Raw genomic sequence first — 27,076 nt, forward strand, 5'->3', positions numbered from 1 at the left:
CATTATCCGATACTAAAAATGAGCCCAGTGTTTATTGGCACAATGTACACAGGAATTTCCAATGGGAAGAGGAAACCAGAAGAGCAAGGAAAAGATGGACATGAGGTAGATAGATAGTTCTTTAGTAGCTCCCCTCATTGTAGAAGATGTAAAAACAAATCATTGGAGCACCAAGTGACCAAGTTCTATTTTCAGCCCTGTAGCTAAGTGAAATAAAGGCAAAGGAGGATACCAGTAGGATGGTCAGGATGGTCAGGATACCAGTTGCCCATGCTTTGGATATATTCATATTTCTGAGCACTGTCATCGCAAATGCCTTTTCATGCAAATAGCACTGGGTTAGTTTGTGATTCTTCTTTAATTAGGACATGATTTTCTCATGCATTGCTCAAGCAAAATGCTCCTAAAAGTCTTGAAGAGTTTTAGCAGATGACAATGTACAGGGTTGGGCTGTTAATGAGCATGATGCTTTGTTTCCTCCCTCCAATAATAAAATCAATGTTTCCCCCCAGTTTGTATTCTGCTGTTGATTTTTCTAGGCTTTGAGCACTAGCAGAGCCGATAGCTTCTGATGAAAGCAGCGGGGTACCAGCGGTAAGGAAAATCAGGCCACTGTGATTAATAAACTATCCAATTTAAATCTCCATTGTGTGTCTGTCAGTCAAGTCTGCTGCAAGCAGGCCTGTTTGAAGAAGAGCAGAGGCACCTCAGCTGGTGCAGACAGCTCCACCGAGGTATCGCTCTCAGAGGGGTGAGGTACCACAGGTGCTGCATTTTGTGCCCGGGATCACAGGACCTTTCCAGGGTGGCCAGCAGAAAAAAAAGAACAAACCACAACCCGCCAAAAGGAGACTTCATTTCCTTTCATTTCAGTCCACTTGGGCTGTTGAGGGAACGCTCATGCCCTGAGGGGATGGACCTCAAGGCATGATGAGGGAAAATCCTTTGCTCTGTGTTGACCCATATAGACATTGGCCACCAGGCAGTAATATCAGAACATTTAGCAAGCAAGTTTTTTCAGAACAGAGAAAAGAAACCAGGGCAAAGATATTTTTTTTTTTTTTTCTTTTTCTCCCCCCCCCACTCTCTGGATGACAACTATCTATGCTTCTTCAGTGGTTCCCTAAATCTCATCTCAGGTTACCCTAGTGAGATAATCACCTTTTCTGTCATCATTAGCCACAGAAGAGAGTAATCCTTCCTGTGACCCTTCCCTCTAGGCTTCTGTAATGCTTAGGTTGTTGGGAAGAAGATGTAAGTCCATCCTCCTAATGGAGAGGATTATAGAGTTAGCTGAAGCAATTAGAGCTGCTTTGCTGTTTGCAACTTGTTTACTTCTTCCATTCCCAACTGAAAAACAGGATGGGAAAGCAAAACTCCTGCACAACATTTCAAGCAGTCTTTTTACCAGCCTCTTTTCAGCAGCTTTGATGGAAAGATTTGCCCCTCCCCGTTCTCTGTTGCTCTTTTTTGTTTGGGTGGTTTTTATCCCAGATCACTTTCCCAAACTGATCCATTGCAAAGATTCACTAACAGCTGTAGTGCCATGCCCGAAGAGGCAGCAGAGTGTGAGCTGACACCCCCTTACAAAGGGCTGCTCAGAAAACGTTCAGCTTCGGGCAAAACACCTCCCCTTTGATGCGTCCCTGAGGAGCTGATAATTAGGAAAAACTTTCTAAATCCCTTAATAAGCAGCAGAGATAGGAGCAATGGTCAATGGGAATGCCCAAAGAGTTTTAGGAACCTTGCAGGCTTTTAGAAATACAATCTGTTTTGCAGTCCTTTAGAGGGAGGTGATGGTGTGCTCTGGAGCTGTGTTTAACATTTAGGTAAGCATCCTGCAGAACTGCATATTTTTGTAGGAAGAAGAATTAGAAGTCTTAATTACTTTTCCAGTCTTATCTTTCAGACTTTCAAAATGCAGAACTAGTGGGTGAGCTGAATATCAGAGGAGGTAAAACAGTGATTTGAAGGGCAATGGCGTTGAAGCTCCTGATTCCTTTAGCAAGTGAGAAACAGAGGTGAAAAATAAGCAGGTCAAAACCCGATCAATAATGTGCCCATCTGAAAGAACAGGTGCAGTTATTTGGTTGATTGAAATTTATTAGGAAACTTAGGCTTTATTGTAATTTTTTAAAATTTTAAACATATTAAGGTTTACAGATATTTGAAAAGGGAGAAGTTTCTAATCTAATAAGAAGTGCCATCAACTTTTTAGTGTTCATGCAAACATGCCTGAGGATTTCTCATGCAAAAAACTCTGCCCACAGGAAACTACTGGATGCTTCTGGATATATTTGTGAGATAGGTGCTAGAGGTTCAAAAGAGCCCATTACTTAAAATTGGGGACAAATAAGTTAACTCCCCAACCGTTATGTCTCTGTAATTTTAATATAACTATGCAGCTACCATTTTGTGTCCATTTTTTTGCTTTAAATTCATCCAGGGTGCCAAGCCTTGAGGAGAATGCAGCACCAATAGCGAAGGACAAAACAATTTCATAATGAAAGAGTTTCTTGGAGTTTTGTAATGGCAAGAACTTTAATATTAATTTCAAAGGTGAACTTCTGAGCTTATTGGTGACTCCCATTTAAGATATCATGAGTGACATATGTAAAGTCATGTGTGTGTGTTGCTTTCAGCATTGGACTAAACTCACACCGTTGGCTGCATTCACCAAAATCAAAATGTGTAGGGATTGGAATTGGTACTTTTAGAACTACCCTCAGGGAAAAGTGGATGAAACCACCAGAGGCAATGCTCATTTCTGAAGCCATGAAGGAAATGAACAGTTAATAGATTTTCATTTGCTATGTAAGTGAAATGTAACTGCCAGTGTACCAGTTGCAATCATGCTGGCAGGTGTTTAATTGCTTATGCATATTTGAACCCCAGTTGCTTCATTACAGAAGTTTTACTTCACTGCTGAGACTGCTGAGTAAATAGCAAGTGTCCCCAGAAGCCAGCAAAAATTTGAATAGCTGCCAAGAGTAACTCACCAATTTCCAAAAAATAAGGGAGTAAATGTTAGTCTTGATAGGAGATTGCAGAAGGAAGGCTGGCAATAGATACAAATTATGTTACAGGTTAGTTGCAAAACTGTGCACCATCTATTTTATTTGGTTTCTTCTTTTCCTCTCAAACTGTAGTAAATACACCATTAAAAGTCTGGACTTAGTGTCAGGTACTGTTACTGGCTGGCTGTACATTGTCAGCAGAGAAAAGTTCCTGTCTGGTAGAAGCTTAGATGAACTACTTGCAAGATGCATAAAAAATAAGCTCATAAGCATTCACTAGGATGCATTGGCTACTTACAGAAGAGTCATTGGTGCCAAAGATGTCTCGCACATCCCGGACTGTGTGCTTGTTCTTCTTCCTCAGGGTTTGAGTGTAGGTGTTGTACCTCTTCTGTACAGCAGCAGCTTGAGTGCGGGTCAGAGTGGACAGCAGGGCTTGGCCGTCCTCCTCTTCAGCTCCCGAGATCAACGTAGACAAACCTACATCTTGCAGCCATTCTGCCTCCAGCTCCCCTTCTGTGGAGAAAGAGAGTGTGTTACCAGGCCTGGCATGGGAGGGAGAGGGGGCTGAAGGAAGGGAGGTGGCCTGGTGGATTGCTGCCTTAGCCTTTACCCGAGAAGACTTCACTTCCAATCTTAGGCCATAAGTGTAAGTTAATTTAATTTTATCAACACACTTTGTTGATCAACAAAACAAATTTCAGTTTGGCAGCGTTTGCACAGGAGAGGCTTAGGAGAAGAACAGAAGAGGTATTTTTTAACCTGAGCGTCAATACACTTGTGTGAAGAAAGCAGTAGAGCGCCCAGCCTGACACAGCAAGTTTGCTAAAAACTAACCCCTCATTCAAGAGTGTAATTCCCCTCGGTTACTGTTTATACCATGTTGTACTGGATGAAGCTATTTGGCAGGTGGAAATCAAACTGGTATTCCAGACAGCGAGTGAAGATGCCACACTGAGAGAAGTATGATGTCCACCTAGTCCAATAGCCTGTTTTGAAGAAGAGGATTAAGAGCCAGAGCTGCTCACTAAAGAACAAGGGCAGGTAAGATAGGTGTCAAAGAGGTTGGGTAGGGGTGGAAGATGCAGAAATAGCCATCTTTGCATGCCAGGTATCATCCTGATTTCTAATAATTAAAGACTGGCTAGCACTCTACACCCCAGCATTTCCTGATATCTTAATTAGTGACTAATATCTTCTTGAATCCTGTTCGATACCTGCTTCTCAACTGGTTCAACATGGCAGCTGGTTCCATAGTGGGATTATGCACTGGGTGAAAAAGTATTTTCTTCCCTGGCTCAATCCGACATGGGGGAAGCTTCTGGCATCTTCTCACAGAGTCACCCTTGCAGCCCCCCCCACTACCAAAACCTTGCCACACAAGCCCAATACAGGGTTTCAGCTTGCTACCTGTTACATTAAATGGATACCCCCTGTCACTATAGGACAGGGAGAAGCTCCCATTCTACCTTCTCTAAATCCTTTAGTAATTTTAAATTTTGCTGTCATTGCCTTTTTATTTGTTTGCTTTTGAAAGTAAACAGTCTTTTAAAATCCCTCTTCACATAGGAGATTTTGAGCGCCTTCATTTTAGTTCTGTGAACAATCCTAGCTCAGCAATGTGCTGCTTGAGACAAGACAATAATTGAATTCCAGCTTTGACTGAAGAAAAGCTATTACAAATAAACATGTCAAACAGGAAATGGATTAATTTGCAGCATGTTCTATAAAACACCTAGTGAATGCACTTATTGTTCTTGTCCCAGCATGGGTCTTAATGGCAGGTTGGTATTTCCACTCTCCCTTTATGGCCTCTTCTTGACACCAGAATGCCGGCAGATTGATAGATACCAGTTTGCTGCGCTTTGGCAGTTGGATACACAAAAAAGAAAATTACAGGGCTGGACTGCAAGGACAAGTGAAAGCATCTTACACGTGTGCCTTCGCTGACTTCATTGTTAACTCCCTTGTCTCTTTACAAAGCTCTACAAAAATATCTGCTTCTAAAACCCCTGCTCTGTGTTAGATGGGGCGTGACCAGCCCTGTATCCTGCGAAACAGCTTTTCTCCACTCGGATACTTTCTTCATCCACAGGTAGGACGACAGGCTGTTCCTTTCCTTTGTAAGCTTTGAACCTATGGTTCTTCTGCTGTCCTCACTCTTCTTTCCAACAAGATCTCATTTCTGTGTGCTGCTGCTCTGGCCACATCCATTCATGTTCCAGTTTCTTAATTACATTCATTTTGGCTTTTGTCCTCATATTCTTTCCAAGAATTTAGTTTTTAATCAAACTTGGCTTTCATGACGCTATGAAAAATAGTAAAGCAGACATCAAATTGTGCCTGCTTACCAGCCACCCCTGTGACTTGTTTTCTCTGGCTATTGCCCTTTTCCTGTTCCAACCACTCAAAAACAATAGACTAAGAAATAACGACAACAACCAGAGAAGCACAACTATTAAAGAGAAGGAATTTCGGCACCAAAAACCCCCTCAAAATTTTATGACACATAAGTTTAAATAAAGGCTAAAAGAAAAACATGTTGTTTCACAAAACATTATTTTTACAGCGGTAGCTACTTATACAGCAGGGTCTTGATACTGTGTTTGATTCTGCTCCAACAGAAGACAAACAGATAATCAAGAGGGTTCCCTCTGGTTGGTAATTCTCTTTTTCTCACAGAGATTGCCAGGAAAGAGGTGTGCCTTTCTTTGAATTTCAGATATAGCCTCAAATAACAGCATCCCAGCCTTGTAACACTGTTAAAGCAGTTCTGAGCATCGCTGCCATCTTAAGTACCCCACGACTTCCTCTTCCCCTACATTTTCATCCCTCGTATCACTTGTTATTATCTTCTGTTCTTTCTTGACCTTAGTTACTAACGTCAACAGAGTAAGTGTGCTGATGTCCTCCCCTTGCACATGTGGTCTAGCAAAAAAACGCTTTGTGGTTTCGACAATATCAGTTGTGCCTGGCCGCTATCACCCTTTGGCTTCCTTCTTATGGATTCTGCACCTCTTCCTGTCAAAGGCAACTCAAAAAGGTGATGAATATTTGTTTTAATTTTGCCCTGAGGACTTCTACATTGATTTTCAGTGTTTTGATCCTCAGCAAGGAGTATTATCCTACTAGGAGCTTAATAGAAGCTATTATTTCCAAGATTTGTAATTACTTCCAAGATTCCAGTGTTATTTCCAAGCTTTATAATCCCAGACTGAATATATTCCTGAAGTTAATAACTAGAACAAGCACTGTCTGGTTGTGTGTGAATGTATGCAATATATATGTGTTTAAAACAACAGTATGAAGATAAATTAAGTGTGGAGATGTATTGCATTTTACCTTGCAGTCTCATTTTTAATTCAGGACAGAGGGGAAAAAAATCAATGCAATGTAATGAGATGAAATCAGACAAAAGGTAACATGGGACAGCAGCAGAATTTGCACTGTTGTGAAGATTTAGCTCAGCAGTGATGAAACTGATGGAAAAGTTTCTGAGAACATGGCAAATGGGCTCCTGTATTGCCTTGTCCTACTAACTTATCTGTCACAGATATGTGACATTCCCCTGACCATGCTGACAAGTCAGGGACACCCAGTTCACACTGACAATTGCATGACGGAGACACCGAGAGGTTCACAATTTCTTTCTGGAGTCTCCAAGGTAGAGGGCGTGATCAGACAGGAATTTTCCCAATAAGGTCAAGCTGATTGAGGCAGATTGCTTTTCTGCCTTCCCATAGCAATAACCATAAAGTTTCAGTGTTACACCTTGTTTTATTTTTATTTGAGACCACAAGCCAGCACAAAGCAGTGCAGTTTGGATTTAAGCTGCCAGACCATAACCCTCATAGCAGACCGAGATTTCTGGTGAATGGAGGTCATCTCCTTTTGCTTCCAGGAGACCCCTACCTGGAACTAGTGAGTGGGAGGTGTTCCCCAAGGAAATGGTACATGGTTGGAGCTAGATACCTCTCTGTGGGATGCTTATCATAACTGGTTACATATTTGGTTGCTTAATAAAGTAGCACCCTTTCCCCCCTTCTACCCGTCTTCCTGGTAGCAGAATTAATGACATCCCATTGCACGTCAAGGTAAGAAAAATACATTGTCACTTGTGTTAATAATTGTATAGAAAGAACACACCATTGTTTCAAAATCTATCCCTAGATCGGTAGTTACCAGTCTAGTGGCCATGATTCACTGAACGGTTGCAGCAGTTATCAGTGGGTCATGACCTCAAAAAAATTTGGTTTCATCCTATAGTAACACCTGATATTTTGTGTTGCACAATATAATGCATTTGTAAGTGGGGTCATAACTGTAAAAAAATGAGAACTGCTGTTCTAGATGTTATCAAATCATCTAATACAAAGCTGCATTGCAACAAGCTAGTGCAGACTATTACATGTTTTTCCAAAAACATTATGAAAAATGAGAAGGGGAAATGTTAAGGTAACAGAATGAGGTAGTAATACCTTCAGCATAATTTGTGTAAGTGATGAATGGATTTTGACAAGTGGGGAGTCTGAATGATGTAGGCATCCATGTATTCAGACTTATCTCTAATCTCTCCTTGAGTTATATCTAAGTGGGACAATCTCAGCCAAACAACCAATTATCAAATTTCTGATAGCAGCAAATGATATCTAACTAAAAAACAACTTCAAGACTTTCATAACTTCTGCATTATATCCTACCAAAAGCCAGAAAGTTGAAAATTCCAGTACACTAAATGAACTTTTTGGTCTTTTTATATGCTTTGGTTTATTTTATTTAATGCTGGAGATGAAGTTTAATTTAGGCATCTCTCTTTTATGAATTACACCATTTCTGTCCTCCTGAAGTACAAACAAAAGTGGTGCAAAAAAAACCTGCTTCAGAAGTCAATTACCAGCCCCAGTGCATAAATCTGAATTATTTTTTCTCTGCAGTGGTCTCTCATACATTGACTGTAATGTTCAGAAGTAGAGCTACAATGATTATAGACTTATGCTCATACTGGATGACAATAGGAAGGAGACCAAGGCATTACTAAAGAGACGAGGCAAAGCCAAGGTGTGAGGAAGAAGTGGTGTTCTTGTGCTTACCATCAGCAGGTTTGAACTCCAAGAGCGTTGCTTCTTCAGATCCATCTTCACTGCTCTCCTTGATGCTCTCCACTTCACACCAGAAGTCCTCCATGGAGGTGCTGTCCATGGAGGCCTGTGAGTTGGAGCGACTGAATGAAGGAGGAGGTGCCGAGTCGTTGGAAAGCATCCTGTTAATTCTTCGACAACGAGGGAGAGACTTTCTGAAAAGAGAGATGAAAATACTCTATCTTTCTATCTTTCTAACTTGTACTGCACAGACAAAGCACACAACTAGGGCTTTAACTATGACTGTACTAGGGAGCAGGGAACAAGATGCTGGCAGCAAAGCACACACCACCATCCTGAAGACTGGTGGTCTTCATGATTTCTGTCACTCATAACAGTTATGGCTGGAAATTTATTTTGCATCTAATAATTTATCTCTTTAATATCCTTTAGTGTTTTACACCTTAAAGGGGGACTCAGGAGATGCAATTTCTATCACTAACTTGGATACTCATCTAATGAGACACTGGAAACATATTTTAACTTCTTTGTGCCTCAGTTTCTCTTTCTATCCCTTTCTGTTTTGCTTACTGGCTGAAATGTTTCAGTGCAAACTTGTTTGGGAAAAAATAATCAAACTTCGGAAATATTTTACAAACTCATCTTGGCTCCAGAAAAGAATTAAAAACTTGAAATATTTTAATTCAGAAGAATAATTACCTTTTATTTGAAAATCCTTTAAAAATATTCCATTTTAAAAATGAAATTAAAATAAATGAAATTTTAACAAAAGCTGTCTTAGAAATGAAATAGTATGTTTTAGGCCAAACAGAAGGTTTTGATCACAGGTTCAAAAAAAATTATGATTCACTAAAAATCAAATTTCAAGTCATGATTCAATACAGTGATGGAATCAAAACAAAGAAGTTTGTCCCTTACTCCTTTGTTCTTGTCTTTTCCCACTGTAAGTTCTTACAGCTGAAGACAGTTATACAAGTTCATACAAAATCTTGTAAAATACCTACCACAAAAGTCTTGTCTGACTTTGTTCTTTCACATTATTACAATTGCAATACTGTAAGAAGCTTTTGTAAGTGTAATTAGCAGTAGTTACAGTAAACAGTAATAATAACCACAACAACATTTGTACAAAGGAGTCAGGAGGTAACATAATCACAGCAGAGAGCTAGACTACAGGAATTAATGGAAAATTCTGTCATAAGGTCTTCTGGCCTTCACTTATCTGAATTAATTCAAATGCAGTTTCCCTTTCTCTTCCTTTTCTTTATGGCATCATCCTGCCAACAAGCCTTTGTTTAAAACCACAGACATCACTTTTACTCCACTAAAAAAAAAGATACTTCCTTTTCAGTATTTCCCTCCTTGTCAAAGTTTTCGTAATGGATGCATAAACAATATATTACTTAACAACGCTGACTGGACGTGTTTTTACCCCTTTTGTGCTGGTGCCTCTGCTGCATCCCCCCTGGCTGGAGAGGGGCTGGCTGCTTCCCTAAGCCTCCTGGAGCCTCCTCGCTTCATCTGGGTGGTCCCAGGCGATTCCTTCTGGGTTAGGTCTGAGCCCCAGGTTGGGGAGGGGCGGGGGGGCTGTGGTGGAAGCGACAGAGCACAACAAACCCAGCTGTGGATATTACCAGTGTTTTAAAAGGGCAAAGCTCGGGCCTTTGCGCCTTTTTGAACACAGGGAGGTGTTGTACAGACGCTTCAGCTGCCAAACCTGCCCATGCGTCCTCATGGTCAGACGCTGGGAAGCAAAGCTTTCTGACGGGCGGCAACGTTTCAGCAGAAGACAATGTACTCTGGTGCTGCGGAGACACGTGTCCTCCAAGAAGAGAAGTGCTATCTGTCTTCAGTGTTTCTACCCTTTTTTCCCTCATAAACAGCAAATGATTGCTTTTAAACATAGCACTGAAAACTGTTACTCTTTTAATTAGAACAAGCCACAGTCACCAAATCTGAGAGGAACTTGTGACACAAGTGTGGTTAAAGCTGTTCGAGCGCTTTCCATGTAGCTCTCCCTCTGGCGAGAGCCAAGCTTTTCAGTCGGCTTGTGTTTGCAAAGCCTCAGATGACTGGGGTACCTGATAAAGCGCAGTTACTGTAATTATGAACCTGGAAGTGGCGGCCTCTGGTTTTCACCTATCTTTCTTCCCTGCAAGTCTCACAGGACTTAAGTATCATGAATTAATACCGTAGCAAGCATCCCCAGGCAGCGATTGTAACCGGCAGAAGCACAACGCCTGAGGAGCCGCCATTAAAAACCCACCTCTTCAGTCGGGAGCTGGTGGGGACGGGGGAAACAGCTCCCGCCAGCCAGCGGCTTACTGCTGTGAAAGGCTTACTGCTCTTTTGTTTAAAAGGTGATAGTGAGCACAAATAAGGAAAAAGGCAAAACTTCCTGGCACTCTAACAGCGTTTGGGGCCCCTTTTCACCGGGCGCTGTACAAGCAGAGAGAGAGGCCAAGGCCTGGTGCCGGGGGGGCTCATCTCCCACCCTGGCCTCCTCTGTGGCCCAGGGCTCTGCCTGAGCCCCCCAACGCTGCTGCCAACGGAGCAATTCACATCCCTGCTTAGTACAAACCTTTGTGAAAAATAAATCCCTACATCTGCTATATAGCACAGCCCAGAGCTCCCAGGCCAGCGATCGCAAGAAGGAATGCTTTCGCCAGTCTGGAATCAAACACGTGCTGGGATGAGAAGAGGGCTTTTTTTTCCCTGATAGCATCGCTGGCTCCCATCTTTTAGTCATGGTCAGGGAATTTAAACATTTCCTGCCCTCCCAGTGTGAATCTTGACCATGACCCTTGTGTTCTTCACACACCACACCAGACTGATCCTTGCTCTTTGACTCCATCAGCACTTCAGCTAGCTCAAACCAAGGCTTTTTATTTCACCATATTAGGAAGAAAGAGGCTTGGTGGGTTGTTTCTCTTCTCCCCACAGCGAGTATGCTATTTTGTAATTTTACCATACCAAAAAGCTAAATGCAAAACAGACCACGTAGCATGGCAACAACCACTGCGACAACCAGATTTATCACACATGTCTAAGGTTCCTGGGTAATTAACGTGCATTTACAACAAAATTAAAAGTACGGAGCTTATTTGGAAAATCAGCTGAACAAAGTCTCCTGAGAACCTCGTGTATGAAGCTTGTTATCTCAGCTCGGATTAAATCAAGCTGTGTAAAATTCCTGTAACAAGAAAGGTTAGGCAGAGGTGCTTTATCCTTATTGGTAAACAGTTGAAGCTTACTGCCAGGTGGTCTGGTACAAACCTTCTGCAATTATTCTGAGTCTGCCTATTAAAAGCTCATGCTCTTGAAAAGACCTCCAGCTGCTGTTTTTGACCCATATACCTGTGGCTTTTGTCCTGGAGGAAGTGGTCTTCCTTTTATGTGATAATGGCAGTTGTCTCCATTTCCTTGAGCCAAAGCTGCTCAAAACAGCTTCAGGAAAAAAAAAAAAAAAAAAAAAGATCCTACTGAGGAAGCAAAGCATATTCTTCACCACTTTTAATTCATTCTTGAAGGACGCTCAATGAGCACTGACTCAGCAAGATGCCATCCTGTCTCATCTCAACAAGACCAGGTTGCCTCTCACCTGGGAACTCTCCTAGCAGAAAACCTGTGTTCCCAATACCTTTTTCACCCTCAGGGATTTCTGGCTCATTTTTCTGACTCTTTTTCTCAGTGTCTGTAGAGAACTTTACAAGAATAAATTTTTTCACTGAGCCTAATCTGTTGCTCTTACAGAAGATTTGAAAGCCAGTCTTGTTAGGTAAGTAGCAATCATGAAGTTCAGGCTCAGTTTCATTTGCTCCGTCACACACCCAAGCAGTGGTGAGCTAATCTGTAAGGCTGACTAAATTAAACACAGGAGGGATCTCAGATCCTGGCTTCCTAGGTGGAAAATGCTGGGAGAGAAGGACGAAACTTAAAGCACCAAGCAAAAATTACAATGGCTTTACTGAACGAGCTGAAATTGTTTTCAAGGTGGAATTAAAAAGAAAAAAAAGCTACACAGACACAGACCCAAACCCTTGAAAAAGGAAAGAAAAAAAGAGGGAAAATATACTGGAATGGCCAATGTTATCAAAGAGCACCGCTATTACTGGATATTGGTCACAGGAGAAAGGGTTAAAGAGTGCCAGTAAGGAGAAACATGATGATATCACGTAGAAAGCTTTCTGTGGAAAGACTTTTGCAAAGAAGCAGGGTATTTCCATGGGGCACAAGGAGGCTGATTCAACTGTGTGTGACTCTGGTTTTGCCCTGATCTGTGTTTATAACACTGATGAAATGCAATAGCAAACCGGTCCCAGAACCTATATTTTATGTTCTGTATATTGTGCAGAAGTGTGATGTTCAGGATCTGATAGCAAATATCGATTGCAGGATAGCCAAGCCAAATCCAATAACCAATTCTTATCCTACCCCAAACTGAAAGTTTGCCAAACCACGCAAAGAGCTGTCTTGATGACATCTAACGATTGCTCACAGGCTGACTAATGATAAAGCCAGGCTTGTGTTTTCAGTTTAATTAAGTAATGGGGGGTAAAGAATCCATAAAACAAACTGGAGCAATAAAGCCATCTTGTAGTTAAACCCACCATTTAATCCTTGTTTACACAGAGAGACAGCACATCTTATTCTTGTGGGTCATTACGCTTCATTTCATTCGGCGGGTCCTGAACCTGCTTCACCACAATTAGTCACATTTATAGGACTATAGAAGGAGCAGATTTTCCTGGTCATTTTAGGACTGAAAGATCCACCTTTTCATTGTGCAATCATTCTATCAGTATAGCCACTTAATCCAGTGAAGTCAGTAGCGCCTGAAAAACACAACAGTGTCAGACTACAGTGTTGTTTCCTGTACCCTGATCTTTCTATTCTTCAGTTTGTCATAACTATTCACCAGCTTCTGATAAAAAATAATTACCTTTTCTTTGCTCAGCTCTTCCCAAATGTAAAAAAGGGGATGGTAGCTTGCACTGACAGGGAAAAAGAGCTATATTTTTCTCTTTTCTGAAATGTTAGAAATCACTCATGCCAATCACTTATTTCTTTTTTTTAAAAATAAAATATATTCAAAATCTAAGCAAAGGAAGAGGCCAGTGACTGGAAATAGTATCTTTGTGCACAGTCCATGGTACAGTTCACTCTTGCCCCAAATCTCTTGTCCTCTGGTTCCTTCCTGGCGACCCCGTTCTAGCACTGTTTGCTGCCTGCTTGTTTCCTTCTTTCCATGCTTGGTGGCTTCTGCTCACAGAGAGGGACATACCTCAGACAATATCCCCCCCAATTCCATATGCATGCTTCTGTTTCTGATTATTTTGCAGATGTTAGCCAAGTTGTAGACAGTGAATCCTAAAATTTTCCCTTCTTTCTCTAACGTCTAGCATAGCAAATATTTAACCTATCACGTTCATTGATTTCATGGAGGTGTCACCCAGCCTCCCTTGTAACAGAGTATTTGAGTGAGAAGCAGAACAGGATTTTATTTCATTAATCATTTTCCCATCCTGTTGCCTAGCAGAACTCCAAAATCATATGAAACTCATTGCTCTTTGATACAAAGCCAGGTTTGAAAATAAGCTGAGTTATCACTGTATCAGCTGGACTTGAAAACACAGGAATTCAGTACTTTGCATGACTTTGTATTCTACAAAACTTTCTACAAAATTTGCTTCTGTCAACTATTAATTTTACTTCTAAAGATGCTTTTCTGTCTCCACAAACATTTTTTGGACCAAAAAGGACTTGTTTAATGAGTCTTAAGATTTAAAGACTTAAAAGAGAAAACACTTAAAAGATTTAAAGGAATTAAGAGTTTCATTATTTATTTATAACTCATCTACAAGTCATCCAGGTGCTGACAGGAGTTAGGAGATTCAGCTGTAGAGTTCTCGCCAGTGTTACCTGCCAGCTTCAAAAATGCATTTCACCTTGGGTTCTTCAACTCTCTCTTACGCAACTTCTTCATAAGCAGTACGGAAGTCCCCTGTCTGGAACAAGGGCCGCATTGTGACCTCTCTGTGGCTGAGCATGGAGATTTCAGAAGAATCTCTCTCTGTTTGTGCGTTTCAATGTGAGGGCTTTCACAATCAGACCCTTTGAGCTAGAGGAGTGCAGGGAATATACTCTCTAGGTATTGCCTGCTGGCAACGATGACCTTTGGGGACATGACCCAGACCTCTCCTCCACACTGGTAATCACATCACTTCAGCGCCGGCCTGATGCGACGGAGACAGTGCACTACATGGCCTCAATGCGTCTGTCAAAATCTGAAAGGGACTCTATTTTGTCTTCATTCTTCTAACAAGGCTGTTCCTAAAGGGCAGCAGGGATTCCCAAATGATGAACACTAACAAGAGTACATTCTGTTAACCATTTTTGTTTCAAGTGAATTGGAAAATTCTTTTTGTATAGATTAAGAGGCAGGAGGATAAGCTAGTTTTGAATGCTGAAGACTTAAGGACATGAGCAGATAATGGCAGAGTATGTTAGAAGTAATTTTCAATGGGTATGGGAAAGATACAAAGCATCTAGACATGTCTGACAGCAGGCAAAAGCTGGTTTTGAGCAAGCAGTTTAAACATCTTAAATATTTCCAACACACTTTCATTGTTAGGGGTGACAAATTCTTCTGTTGTGTTGGTGCTTGCTTTGGTCCAATTGCATTGATATGAAACAAATCCACGTATCTAGGGCAGACCAAGGTTTTCCAGGAAGAAAAATTGGCACGTGGGCCATGTACCGTAGGCTTAGGAAATCCCGTGCTTCCAGGAAATGTCTGATCTATTATGCATGTACAGTACAAATGATTTGTGTCTGAGCATGGAACCCACTGGATGCAACAGTTCACTGTACATATGCCTCAGAGCTGATGAAGGCCTCCAGGAGCATTGGGCTCACTCTGTGTGCATGGTACAATTTATCCACTCATGCTGAGTAGGTGCCTCCAAAAATTCCAGCTGTCTGGTACTCACCCACCGAGGTCACCAGCTAGCTGAGCACCCCAAAATCCAAGACAAACCCTTCAAATTCCACCTGGACTGAATTTGAAATCAAGATGTATGGCAGCCTTAGGTTTACTATTATAACTTTACCAGGCCTTGGCATGAATTACTCAGTTAAGCCACACAGTAAGCATGAGACAGACACACATCATTCCACAGCTTGGCACAAACAGCTACCGAGTGTCTTACCCAAAGTAGCAAGCAAAGATGAAGCAGAGTCACATGAATAAAAAGGAGCAGGGGAAACACAAATGCACTAGATCCTGTCTAAACTCTGGTACTGCATGAAGTTTAATGCTGTTCACTGCATTCACCTCGTCCCTCCTCAGAGAGCTATCTGTTGTAGTGAGGAAGCTCTCACAAAAGGTAGTAGAAAAGCTGTATTTCTCTTTTGCTTGCTACTGCTCTGGCAGCGTCACTTCTAAGGTAAGCAACAGCCCTGTAAGCACTCCCTGGGGATAGCATCATCTCAAGCCAACTGGAGTATGTCAAGTCACTATGCATGCATGTGTGTGCAGCTACAAGTACCAAGGAGGATGGGAGGAGGAGAGTAATGTGCAGGCTAATCCAGAATCTTCTCTCACAATAAAATTGATAAGCCTTTGCCAGCAACTCACTCTTAGCCAGACTCATTATTTATAGCACAACAGGATACAGTTAAAACTGCAGGAAATGCACAGGTTCGAGAGCTCCGATGAGGCTTAAATCATTCAACAAGCAAAGAAGCAAAGCAAGTAAAATCCATAGGGGATGTAAACTGGACAGTGTTAAAAGATTTTTGGCTCTAGAAGCACAAAGTAGATTTTCTAAAGAAATAGGAATATTAAAATAATCATCAGGCACGATGAAACACTGAAATGTAAGGGGTCAAACTTTCTATAGCTTTCAGTACAGCTTCTAAATTGCCTGCATTTATATGGCAATTGTGGAAGGATATGTACTTCTTTTTATTTTAGATCATTCTAAAGGAGTATCCTTTCAAACGGCACGAGTATTATCATTAAGGAGCTCACAGTATTTATAGGACTTTCTCTCTCTGAAGACAAGTTCATTCGTTTTGGTTGAATTCAGGTAATAGCAGAAAGAACTGGACCATACTGTCTACTGGAAGGCATCTAATGGCAACTATATACATTGCGAGTGTAAGCTCTTTAAGCTCCTGACATAACCAACGAAGGGAGGCAGATACTTCTAGAGAGTGAACACATAAACTAATCAGGAGCTGGAAGTCATGCAAAAGTCTTTGAAGTTTTCTTTGTGCTTAGTCTTAAGTGAACTCCAGCTGCTACTTTCTCCCTTCCTATAATTAATGCACCCTTTTAAGTTAATGTCACCACTCCACCCATTACATTTTTGCCAAAGGCTTCAGGATCTAAGCAAAAAAGCAGTACCTATTTTCGTTAGTTATTGGGGTCTCCCTTAAATGTGTTTTAATGTATATGGAAGGCAATGGTTGAGCTACAAAACTTGAATATGTAAACTCTCCAATTTACATTTACATTTACTTTTTAGTCATGAATGGTATTTGTTACCCTGCAAGTCACGAGAAAACATTTTAAACATTGTGCTAATGGTATTCACAGGACTGGACTGAAGTAATGTGAAGCAACACATTGAACCTTTAAGGCTAAACAACACACAACTTTTAAAACTATTTTATTGAAAAAAATGCTTATGTGGTGAAGACACTCTTGAATCTTTCGACAGAATGGGGAGCAACTTCAGATTGTCACTATAAAAGTCCTGGATCAGATTCTCAGATCATTATAAACTGTTACAACGCCACTGGCTTAATTTATCCTTTATGTTTAAATTCAGAACATCCTTCTTTGTGGTACTGCTAATGTTGAAGTTATTACAAATCACAAACATTTCATGAGAAAATGTACTTCTCACCATTTAGATTTTTCTCTGCAGCTCTGGGTTGTCTGTCAGGCAATTCTGAACTCTCAGCTTGTATTTTCCATGGTGTATTGTACTTTGTGGCATACTGAATCAGTCAGAAGGAATGAAGAATTTGCTGGAAAATGCTGTAGCCAAATAAAAATCAAGATGTGCACATAATTCTATTTCTTGCCTCTTGAGCACATTGGTAAAGATTGTATGTGTTACTTTGGAAAGAGTCCCAAATTTGCTGAGTGGACTGTTCTTTTGTTAATGAGGCTGCTTAATAAAGCAGCGTAGATAAAGAATGTGCAATGAATAAAGATGAATCTTGGAGAATCTCTCAAAGCACTATGTTCTTATTTTTACCTGAAGAAAAATGGTTACGCATCAGCTGGAAGCTGATGGAAAGTACATCTACGTGGAAACTTGTCAATGTCCCCAACAGCCTGCAGCTTTATTCTGTATGACTTAAGGCAACATGAGGCCTCATCTCTACCTCTGTCTCCCTTTCCATCCCTCCATCTGCAGCCATCTCTGAACCCTTCCTCTTTCTCTTCCATTTTCCAGAAAGCAAGAGCTGTGGGGCTGGGTAAGAACCTCGAGCAGAGGCGGAGCAAGCAGGGAAGCTGATAAGGTCTCTGTGCAGAGAGGAGGTGATCCCAGTGTGGCACAGGGGGACCTGACACATGGGGCAAGGGATGGGGATTGCAGCTGATGGGTGTGATCCCACATGTTTCTCCAACAGCATTTGACTCTCATATCTCCTTATCAGAAGTCGTCACACACTCCCTCTCCATCCAGTTCTAAATATTTACAAAAATCTCAGAGTCAAAGCAAATATGGTACTTTATATTCTAAAAAAATAAACTACTAAAAAATCCCAGACAGCTAGGCAATATTAACAGAGGTAAATCCTCTTGGCTCTGCGGAAGCCAATAGAAGTTTTGCTAATGCAGTGCATATTTCACCTTCATACTTTAAAAAGCAAGCTATATTAGAATAGATTTTTGACCAACATTTTTGAGGGAGACAATGAACAATTAGTGAAGGGAGGCAGGGACCCAGCAAAACTGCCACCTTGGATTTCCGAAGGGCAGACTTCAGCCTGTTTAGGAGCATGGTTGAGAGTGTCCCTTGGGAGGCAGTTTTGAAGAGCAAAGGTGCCCAGGAAAGCTGGTCATACTTCAAGCAGGTGCTCTTAGAAGCACAGGAGAAGGCCATCCCCATGTCCCGAAAGACGAGCCGACGGGGAAGAAGGGCAGCCTGGCTAAATAGAGAGCTTTGGCTGGACCTCAGGAAAAAAAGGAAGGCTTACATTCTCTGGAAAAGGGGCTTAGCAACTTATGAGGATTATCAAGATATAACAAAGCTATGCAGGGGGAAGATTAGAAGGGCCAAAGCTCAATCAGAGCTCAGCTTGGCCACTGCAGTTATAGACAACAAGAAGAGATTTTTCCAGTATATCAACAGAAAAAGGAAATCTAGGGAAAATATAGGTCCACTGATGAATGAGACGGGTGCCCTAGTGGTGGAAGACACAGAGAAGGCAGAGTTACTGAATGCCTTCTTTTCTTCGGTCTTCACTGATAAAGCCGTCCCTCACGCATCCCATACCCTGGAGGCAAGGGGGAAGGTCTGGAGAGAGGAAGATTTTCCCTTAGTTGAGGAGGACCGGGTCAGAGACCACTTGGCCAAGCTGGACGTTCATAAATCCATGGGCCCTGACGGGATGCACCCGCGAGTGCTGAGAGAGCTGGCAGATGTTATCGCTAGACCGCTCTCCATTGTCTTTGCAAGGTCATGGGGAACAGGAGAGGTGCCTGAGGACTGGAGGAAGGCTGACATCACTCCAATCTTCAAAAAAGGCAAGAAGGAGGACCCAGGGAACTACAGGCCGGTTAGTCTCACCTCTGGGAAGGTAATGGAGCGACTCATTCTGGATGTCGTCTCCAAACACATAGAGGAACAGGAAGTTATTGGAAGTGGTCAGCATGGATTTACCAAGGGCAAATCATGCCTGACCAATCTGATAGCTTTCTATGATGTTATAATGGGTTGGCTGTATGAGGGGAGAGCCGTAGATGTCATCTACCTTGACCTTCGCAAGGCTTTTGACACTGTCTCCCATAACATCCTCATTAGGAAGCTGAGGAAGTATGGGCTAGACGAGGTGACAGTGAGGTGGATCGAGAGCTGGCTGAGTGACAGAACCCAGAGGGTTGTGATCAGCGGCACAGAGTCCAGTTGGAGGCCTGTAACGAGTGGTGTCCCTCAGGGGTCAATACTTGGACCAATTTTGTTCAATATATTCATTAATGACCTAGATGAGGGGACAGAGTGTATCCTCAGCAAGTTTGCTGATGATACCAAGCTGGGAGGGGTGGCCGACACTCCAGAGGGCCGTGCTGCCATCCAGCATGACCTGGACAGGCTGGAGAGCTGGGCAGAGAAGAACCTAATGAGGTTCAACAAAAGCAAGTGTAGGGTCCTGCACCTGGGAAGGAAGAATGCCAAACACCAGTATATGTTAGGGGCGGACATGCTGGGAAGCAGCTCTGAGGAGAAGGACCTGGGGGTCCTGGTAGACAGCAAATTATCCATGAGCCAGCAGTGTGCCCTTGCCGCCAAGAAGGCCAATGGCATCCTGGGCTGCATAGGGAAGACTGTGGCCAGTAGGTCGAGGGAGGTCATTCTCCCCCTCTACTCTGCACTGGTGAGGCCACAACTGGAGTACTGTGTCCAGTTTTGGGCTCCCCAGTTCAAGAGGGACAGGGAACTACTGGAGCGAGTCCAGCGTAGGGCAACCAAGATGATTATGGGACTGGAGCACCTCCCTTATGAGGAAAGGCTGAAAGGGCTGGGACTCTTTAGCCTGGAGAAGGTTGAGGGGGGACCTGATTAATGTTTACAAGTATCTAAAGGGTGGGTTTAAGGAGGACGGAGACAGGCTCTTTCCAATGGTTCCCAGTGACAGGACAAGGGGCAATGGGCACAAGCTAGAACATAGGAAGTTCCGTTCAAATACACGGAAAAACTTCTTTACAGTGAGGGTGACAGAGCACTGGAACAGGCTGCCCAGGGAGGTTGTGGAGTCCCCTTCTCTGGAGATTTTCAAGACCCGCCTGGATGCAGCCCTGAGTGATGTGCTCTAGGCAATCCTGCTTTAGCAGGGGAGTTGGACTAGATGATCTCTAGAGGTCCCTTCCAACTCTGAAGATTCCGTGATTCTGTGATTCCGTGATTAATTCCTTGCTAATCCACTCATCTTCTTTTTGGTCAAAATTTTAGGGTGTTTCACTCACTTTAAAATTAAATAACAGTATATTATTTGGTAGCCTCTCCCATTCAGGACATCAACAACTCTACAAACATAATTGTGTAAGCATAAAGCTGAACTTAAAGCAAAAGCTGGTAGAAGACTCCTATTGGAGATTGGTCTAGAGAATTTTAATTTATAATGTAGGTACAGAAATGTGTTGGCAAGAACCTCTTGAGTTGCCAGATGACACTGGTAGCAGTACCAGTACTATGGAAGGTCATGGTGAGAAGATAGGAGATGCAATCATGAGAAAAGACAGACCAGAGCTGAAGATGAACGGAAACTTAAATTTGATGGAGACAAACACAACAGACAGGGAACACCAATTAGAAGTTCACAGGTCTCCAAAGAGCAGACATTCCCATTTTTTGAGGAATCAATAGACCACAAAATCAAATTTAGTTGATTATATTGTCAGGTCTTCAAAAGAGGAATGAAGAGGGAAAGGAAAAAACTATTCATGTTCTTATACTTTGGCTGTACAATTCCAATCAATAGGGCACAAAAGGTTTACTGTGAACTTAAAGTGATTTCTAGGCTTACTCTAAAGAGACAGAGGGAACATCTTCATGAGAACTTTCAAGGCAACACCCTAAATTTCAAGTGGTATTTTTCTAATTTTTGTTCAAATGTTTGTATTATGTGCCTGTGAAAAACATGACCTTTCTATGTAAGGAGCCAAACAAATCAGTGATGCTTCCAAACCACTTCAACTACAGCGAGGGCTGTAAATGTTTGACTAGGCTACACTTCTTTACAATGCCCATAAAAAAGCTAAATAACAGAATAAGAAAAATCACATCTGAAATGGGAATACTAGTACATGATGCACAGCAGCTTTCCAGTTTCCTTCAACTACCTTTTTTCCTCCTGTTTATTTTATTTTAGAGGTTTATCTCAAATATTTCATCCACAAGCACTCTGAGGGAAGCTGCAGCATGCCAGGTATTTCAAAGATAACTCCAAATATACTGCAGCTCCTGAAGCTCTTGGAGATAGAGAGACCACTAATATTTACAAAATATGATGCCTTTGTCCATAGTTCCTCATGAATAATTCGGAGTCCTGCAAGCAGCCCTTCTGAAGCCAGCCGAATGACTCTTGTGCCTAGGGTTTGGAAGTTTAAATGTCTTAATATTGATGCTGGGGGAGTAAGAGGTAGCTCTTGGAAATCTCTGAGGAAAATGGAAAATGGGCTCACATTAGAGGGAAGTCTTCAAGGCTCAGAAGATGTAGAGGGACAATATTATCTTTGATTCAAGCATCTTAACATAGGTACAAAATGCCCGTTCATGTTCTCTTGTGAAGCAGAAATCCTAGATGGCCCTGAACCATGCTAGAAAGTTCTAAAGCACATTTTGTAGACACCATGTATTACAGGAAGGGATTGCTCTTGGCTATTTTGACAGTTAATAGTTTGTTATTGTTTGTTCTAAGCTGTTCTGGGTTTGCACCAGGTCTCATTGGAACAATGGAAAGAGGACTTCGGAGAATTGCCTCTTTAAGCTGTGTTGAGTTCTCCTCAGTCACAGTTAGGAATCTGAACCCAGATACCAAATCATCACGCAGAGGATAGTAACAGCAGAACCAATAATTTGGTAACTACTAAAACACCCCAACCACCCCCTGTAGCATTTAATTAACTCTCAGGGCAAGAGCTAATTCATCATAACAGGACCGTGGACATGTTGTCAAATAAGAATTACGGAGGGAGGTAAAGTCATGTCTCTAAAATCACACACATTTTTGCCACAGAAGAGGGTTAAATATACAAGAGCTAGTTCGTGACTTAAAGTTATGGTACACTGTGAGTAATAGAACCGCTAATCTTCTGTAAGTCCTGCAGAGCTTGGCTGAAGTTTCTAACTGAGCTTTGTCAGCCCTGTACATATTCTTGGCTGGATACCCTCTAAAAAGTAATTAATATTGCTATACAAACATAGTAAATCATGTCTGAAAACTCACATGCTTATGTCAAATGAGTACGACTAAGCTGTTGTTGTGCCCTCTGTCATTGTGAGTACATGCTCCTCTTCCCACTCCTGCCTAGATAAGAGCCATGATCCATGATAGGAGGTGAATATTCACAGGGCATTCATCCATCTTTTAATGATCGTGTTAGATCTTTCACTGTGCAGGCACTTTATGAATGTTGTGAAGCTGTAATGCTATCCTTCCCATGAGGACACCGAATTACTTATCCATGCTTTTGATATAACGCATCTTGGCTGAACTGTTGCAGCTCTCTCGTTCTGGAAGATTTCCAGTCAAGGGCTATATTTACGTCAGTTACGATTCATTCAAAATGCTTCCACAGGATCTTGAACAGGCTAACACAGTTTCACGAGTTTAATCCAAAACAGAGATGATACATGGCTTTCCAGTAAAACAGAAGAATAATCATGCTTGCACCTCTAGTTCTTTGGTTTGAGTTGGTATCCCTGGTAGGTATTCAGCCACTGCTTGGACCAGTATCTTTTCCAGACATCCAGGTGACTACAGATTATGCTTCCAAAAGGGATTTAGGAGGGCAGTCACCTAACTCCCATCTTCAGAAATGACTGAAGGATTCAGAAGCATACACCCTATGGACTTACAGGGAGAGTAAATGCTCCTGCACACAATGCCAATTTTACAGACGGTACTTAGGCTTTTAAGTCACAGACAAACTTTTGAAAATTAGCCCTCAACAGAATTGTATACCATTACACCCTTTGTCCTTGGAGTTCTTTTTTTTTTTTTTATTTCTGTTTCTGGGATTTTGACCACCTAAATTCAAGCCTTATCTTTTAAATTTGGCTTTGATTAACACAGCTGTTATTTATTCTTTTGCTTGGCAAGGAATTACTGCAAGACCACCATAAAGTCAGCCTGTTTGTACTGTATTGTACCGTTAATCTCCTTTTCCTTTATGACATACATGCACAATATCCTAAGGGGAAGATCACAATATATATACGGATTCATACTCGCATATAAATTTATGTATGAATACATAGCAACAATGGGAACAATGGGAGGGAATATTTTAATAATCTCCTAAAAGCCTTTGTGAAAAATTCTAGATAACACATAAAATGGAATGGTTTGTACGGCATGAACCAGGGGATCAACATTAATTGGTTGCTTAATGGAAGCATAATTCAAGATAAAAATGGAATAGACTTTATTCAAAGTAGTTGGAATCATTTGGGTGGAAGAAAGACCTGACAAATTAAGAGGCAGCTATATCATTACGATCACTAATGCACAGCTCACCACCTAAGGTTTTCCAAAATAATGCATTTGAAGAGACTTTCTAATAAAAAGTAATTAGGAGAGTTGAACAAAACACAATGGTGCTTAGAGTCGCTAGGTTAATTTTCATCAGAATTTGGTCATTATCTTAAAATAGCTTTAACAGCAGATTATTTCTATCTATCTAGAAACATCTACATTTCTGTGTCTCACGGAGACTTTCTGAATTAGGAATCACTTTGCAATTGCACTGCAAAGCCGTGCCTGAAAATGCCCTAACACCCAAGAGTGAGCTGCCTTTTCCTTGCATGGACAGGATGACCTCCACTGAGAACAAAACAGGAGCAAAATGAGGGATGGGACATCCCTCAGAATTCTTCCATTCGTATGAAAAAGGAGTCACAAAATCACAAAAAAACAGTTTGGACAATCATCTATGCCAGTAAACCATATCTTCCATCCTGACAGAACACTGCTGGGACTCATAATGTCACTGTATTTGCTGAAGAAACTCTATTAGTGCCAGGAGTATAACTGTCCAGTAGAAATTTCACAATAATCCTGCTGATTTGATTCTCTTTTCTAAACAAATCATTCAAGAATCTAGGTAGCAAAAGTCAGATCTCCAGGGATGTTAGCTGCCTGGATTTCCTTTCAGTGAGTCTTCATGTTTGACAAGGGAAAAAGAAAGCACTCGCTCTTTCATTCTGATCAAAGTCAATTAAAATCTATTAAGTACTCATGATACTGGACCGTGATCATCATACTGGGCTACTCTGCAGCATTTGATGCCATTTCAGACTTCCCTTTGATCCCCAGTATAGGCCTCATGCTGCCCCTACAGAGGGAATAACAGGGGAAGAAATGCTTGAGAAGTTTTCCCCAAGGCAAGGAGTATTATTTCTGCTGATGGTCATGACCCCAGCTCATGATATTTTGCTGCAGGGGGACTTTGGAACCGTAAAGGTTGAGCTGGCCATTTCAGTGTGTGCAAGCTGCCATGGAGCAAGAACTGCTAAAAGAAACACCTCAAACACTCCTGATGTTTGCTCTGGAGGTGCAGAGCTGTGAGCGTCATGCCAGCCAGCGGGTAAGAAGTCTCCTAGAATCCCTCATTGAGGGATTAGAGAGCCTGGCCATGAGGGCTGGATTGATGGTCTATCGTTTGCATTTATTTAGACAACATAAGCAAGCTTCCCGTTTCCTCAAAAGAATGTGGACAAGTCCTAGTTTCCAGCTCCCTTGAATTTCTACAGTTTTCTAGGTAAACAGTTTTAGCTGCTTTTCACCACCAGTCCCCTGATGCCCTCGATTTTTCCCTGGTTACCAGACATAAGCACCTTCAAACTGAAAGTAGCCATTAGGAAAAGCCTGTACTACCTGCAAATCCCTGCCTGCCAAGTGTACAGAACCAAGCAAGATTTGCACACAGTTTGAAAAATGTGGATTAGGATAATGTATTCATGAATGTAGAAGCACGTTAGCTCATTTAGCCATGTAATCTGTATGAACGCATCACTTAAATTGTCAGACCTGGCTTTCCTCCCGTGGAATGTTATCAGTCGTAAGTTTCTTCTTTCCTTACAGCTAGGTTTGTATAAAGCTCTACACATGCAAGTTAGAGTCTGGTCATGACAATGAGCTGAAATACACATAATTATCATAGACATCTATATGACATCAGAAGGCAAAAGTTGAAAAAGGCAAATTTCTGACCCCAAATCAAATGAAAGCGCAAATGGGAAAAACTGTGATTAATCCAATTTGTAGTAAAGATTCTACTCCCTCTGGAGCATTATTCCAGCAGAACACATTTTTAAACAGAATAAAGGGTGAGAAAAAAAATTGTATTATAACAGTATAATTTTCCAGAAGCACACCTTTTTAATAAAACCTTATTATGTTAATAGAACCATATTATGTTAATAGATTCCTGAGAAGTATTTTCATACAGCTTGAGTCAATGCAAAGCATGCATATGCCCATCCAGTAGTTGCTTTCGCTTGCGCTGTGTCCAGTTGTTTTTCTACAGTGGATTTTTTTTCTTTTTTTGTCCCCCCCCCTTTCCTGCCTGGTAAAGCTGGAAAATTCCACTAGTGATAACTCTGACAGCTTGCTCCCCCTCCTGTCACTCCTCGTTTAAGAAAACAAGAGGGAGGGAACAGGGTCTGGGAGGCTGAGAAGTTACTGATTTAGTAAATTCTGCAAGTCTTACCTCGGAGCAGAATAAAGCCTTGGTGTTATCCTTAAAGGAGCAGAGCAGAGTCCTTCTGAAACCCAACTTCTTCATGCTCCTAGTGGCAGTGAGTCCCTCCTCAGCCTATGATCACCAAGTCGCATATTCTGGGAGCTATCTGACAGCCTGTGATAGGGTATTCTGCCTCTAGTCATACAAGGGCTGCGGGAACAAAGAGCAGTGGAGCTTCTGGCCCTTGTGGGAAACAGACTGACACTGCTCCACCACTATTTAAAGAGTAGATGCCTCCAGGATAAATCCTCTTACTGTGTTTTCCTGTTTGTGTCAGAACTTAAACCCTTTATCCATTTCCTAAGAGGAGAAATAAAAAAGTAATCAGCACTAAGCTGCGCTGTAATACAGGACAGTCCCTGTGGGGTGGCTCAGAAAAAGGCAGAGTCAATTTATGTGTTTTCTGCTAAAGGGATATGAGACACTACCATTAGCATAACGCAAAAAAAAAAAATCGTAAATGGCCAGATGCAAATTAATGAGGAGCTCTCTCTGCACGGAGATGGCTGCTCCACCCGGAGCAGAAGCGTAGTGCGCAATGCCAGTGAGGAAGGAGAAGCGAGCCAGAGTACAGCTGTTAAGGAATCAAATATTTATGGGGAAGCCTTTCTTGCTTTTCCTACAGTGGGACAATCAGTGGGAGGCCCAGATGAATGCTGACAAAAGCATGCACCAGGTTTCGTATGAACAGTGGCCTACAATTGGGTTTTGGCCACAGGGCAGATAAAGTCTTGAAATTTGGGGATGATTTTAAGCTGCAGCTGGAGGGCTGAGGAGACACACTGTGCAAAAAGTTCCCTACCACAGGCTGTTAGTGCCATCAAAGGAGCCCTAAGAAATAACTCTTAAGCATGGAAAGCATATGCGATGATCAAACTTTACTCCCTCCACCAAACCTTTGTTTATCCATTGAAATGCTTTAACTGGTCTGTCAAATTTACAGCATTCCTGTCATCATTCCTCCAGTGCAAAATACAGGAGGAAAAGCTGGCTTTCTGGTTATAAGCTTTTTGATATCCTTCACTTCCTCCAAAGACATGGCTAAAGCCCTTCAGCAGAGTAACGGGAAAAGAAAGCCTGTTATTTAATCAGAGAAAGAAAAAAAAAAAAAAAGGCTGAAACAAAGAAAAGAGAAGGGAAAGGACTTCCTGAATCAGACACAGATTTCCTAAGGGGGCAGAAAAGAGGAAAACCAGAAGTGGTTTGGTTTTACAGTTCATCGTGAAGTTAAATTTGCTTTGTGTTTT

The 27,076-nt window shown here is 41.8% G+C and overlaps 1 protein-coding gene across 2 annotated transcripts in view; it reads right to left on the bottom strand.

The window, feature by feature from the left end:
• The window catches only part of ARHGAP28 (Rho GTPase activating protein 28), an 84,915-nt gene that overhangs the window by 31,877 nt on the left and 25,962 nt on the right, over positions 1 to 27,076 (bottom strand). For both annotated transcript variants that reach the window (XM_074576691.1, XM_074576690.1), the window contains exons 2-3: positions 8,108 to 8,310; positions 3,316 to 3,533 (exon numbers count right to left, since the gene is read on the bottom strand). In XM_074576691.1, coding sequence (XP_074432792.1) covers positions 3,316 to 3,533; positions 8,108 to 8,276 — 387 coding nt within the window. In that variant the 5' untranslated portion in view covers positions 8,277 to 8,310. The remainder of the gene's footprint in view (positions 1 to 3,315; positions 3,534 to 8,107; positions 8,311 to 27,076) is intronic.

This window comes from Larus michahellis, chromosome 2, assembly GCF_964199755.1.
Source record: "Larus michahellis chromosome 2, bLarMic1.1, whole genome shotgun sequence".
Classification (NCBI taxonomy): Eukaryota; Metazoa; Chordata; class Aves; order Charadriiformes; family Laridae; genus Larus; species Larus michahellis.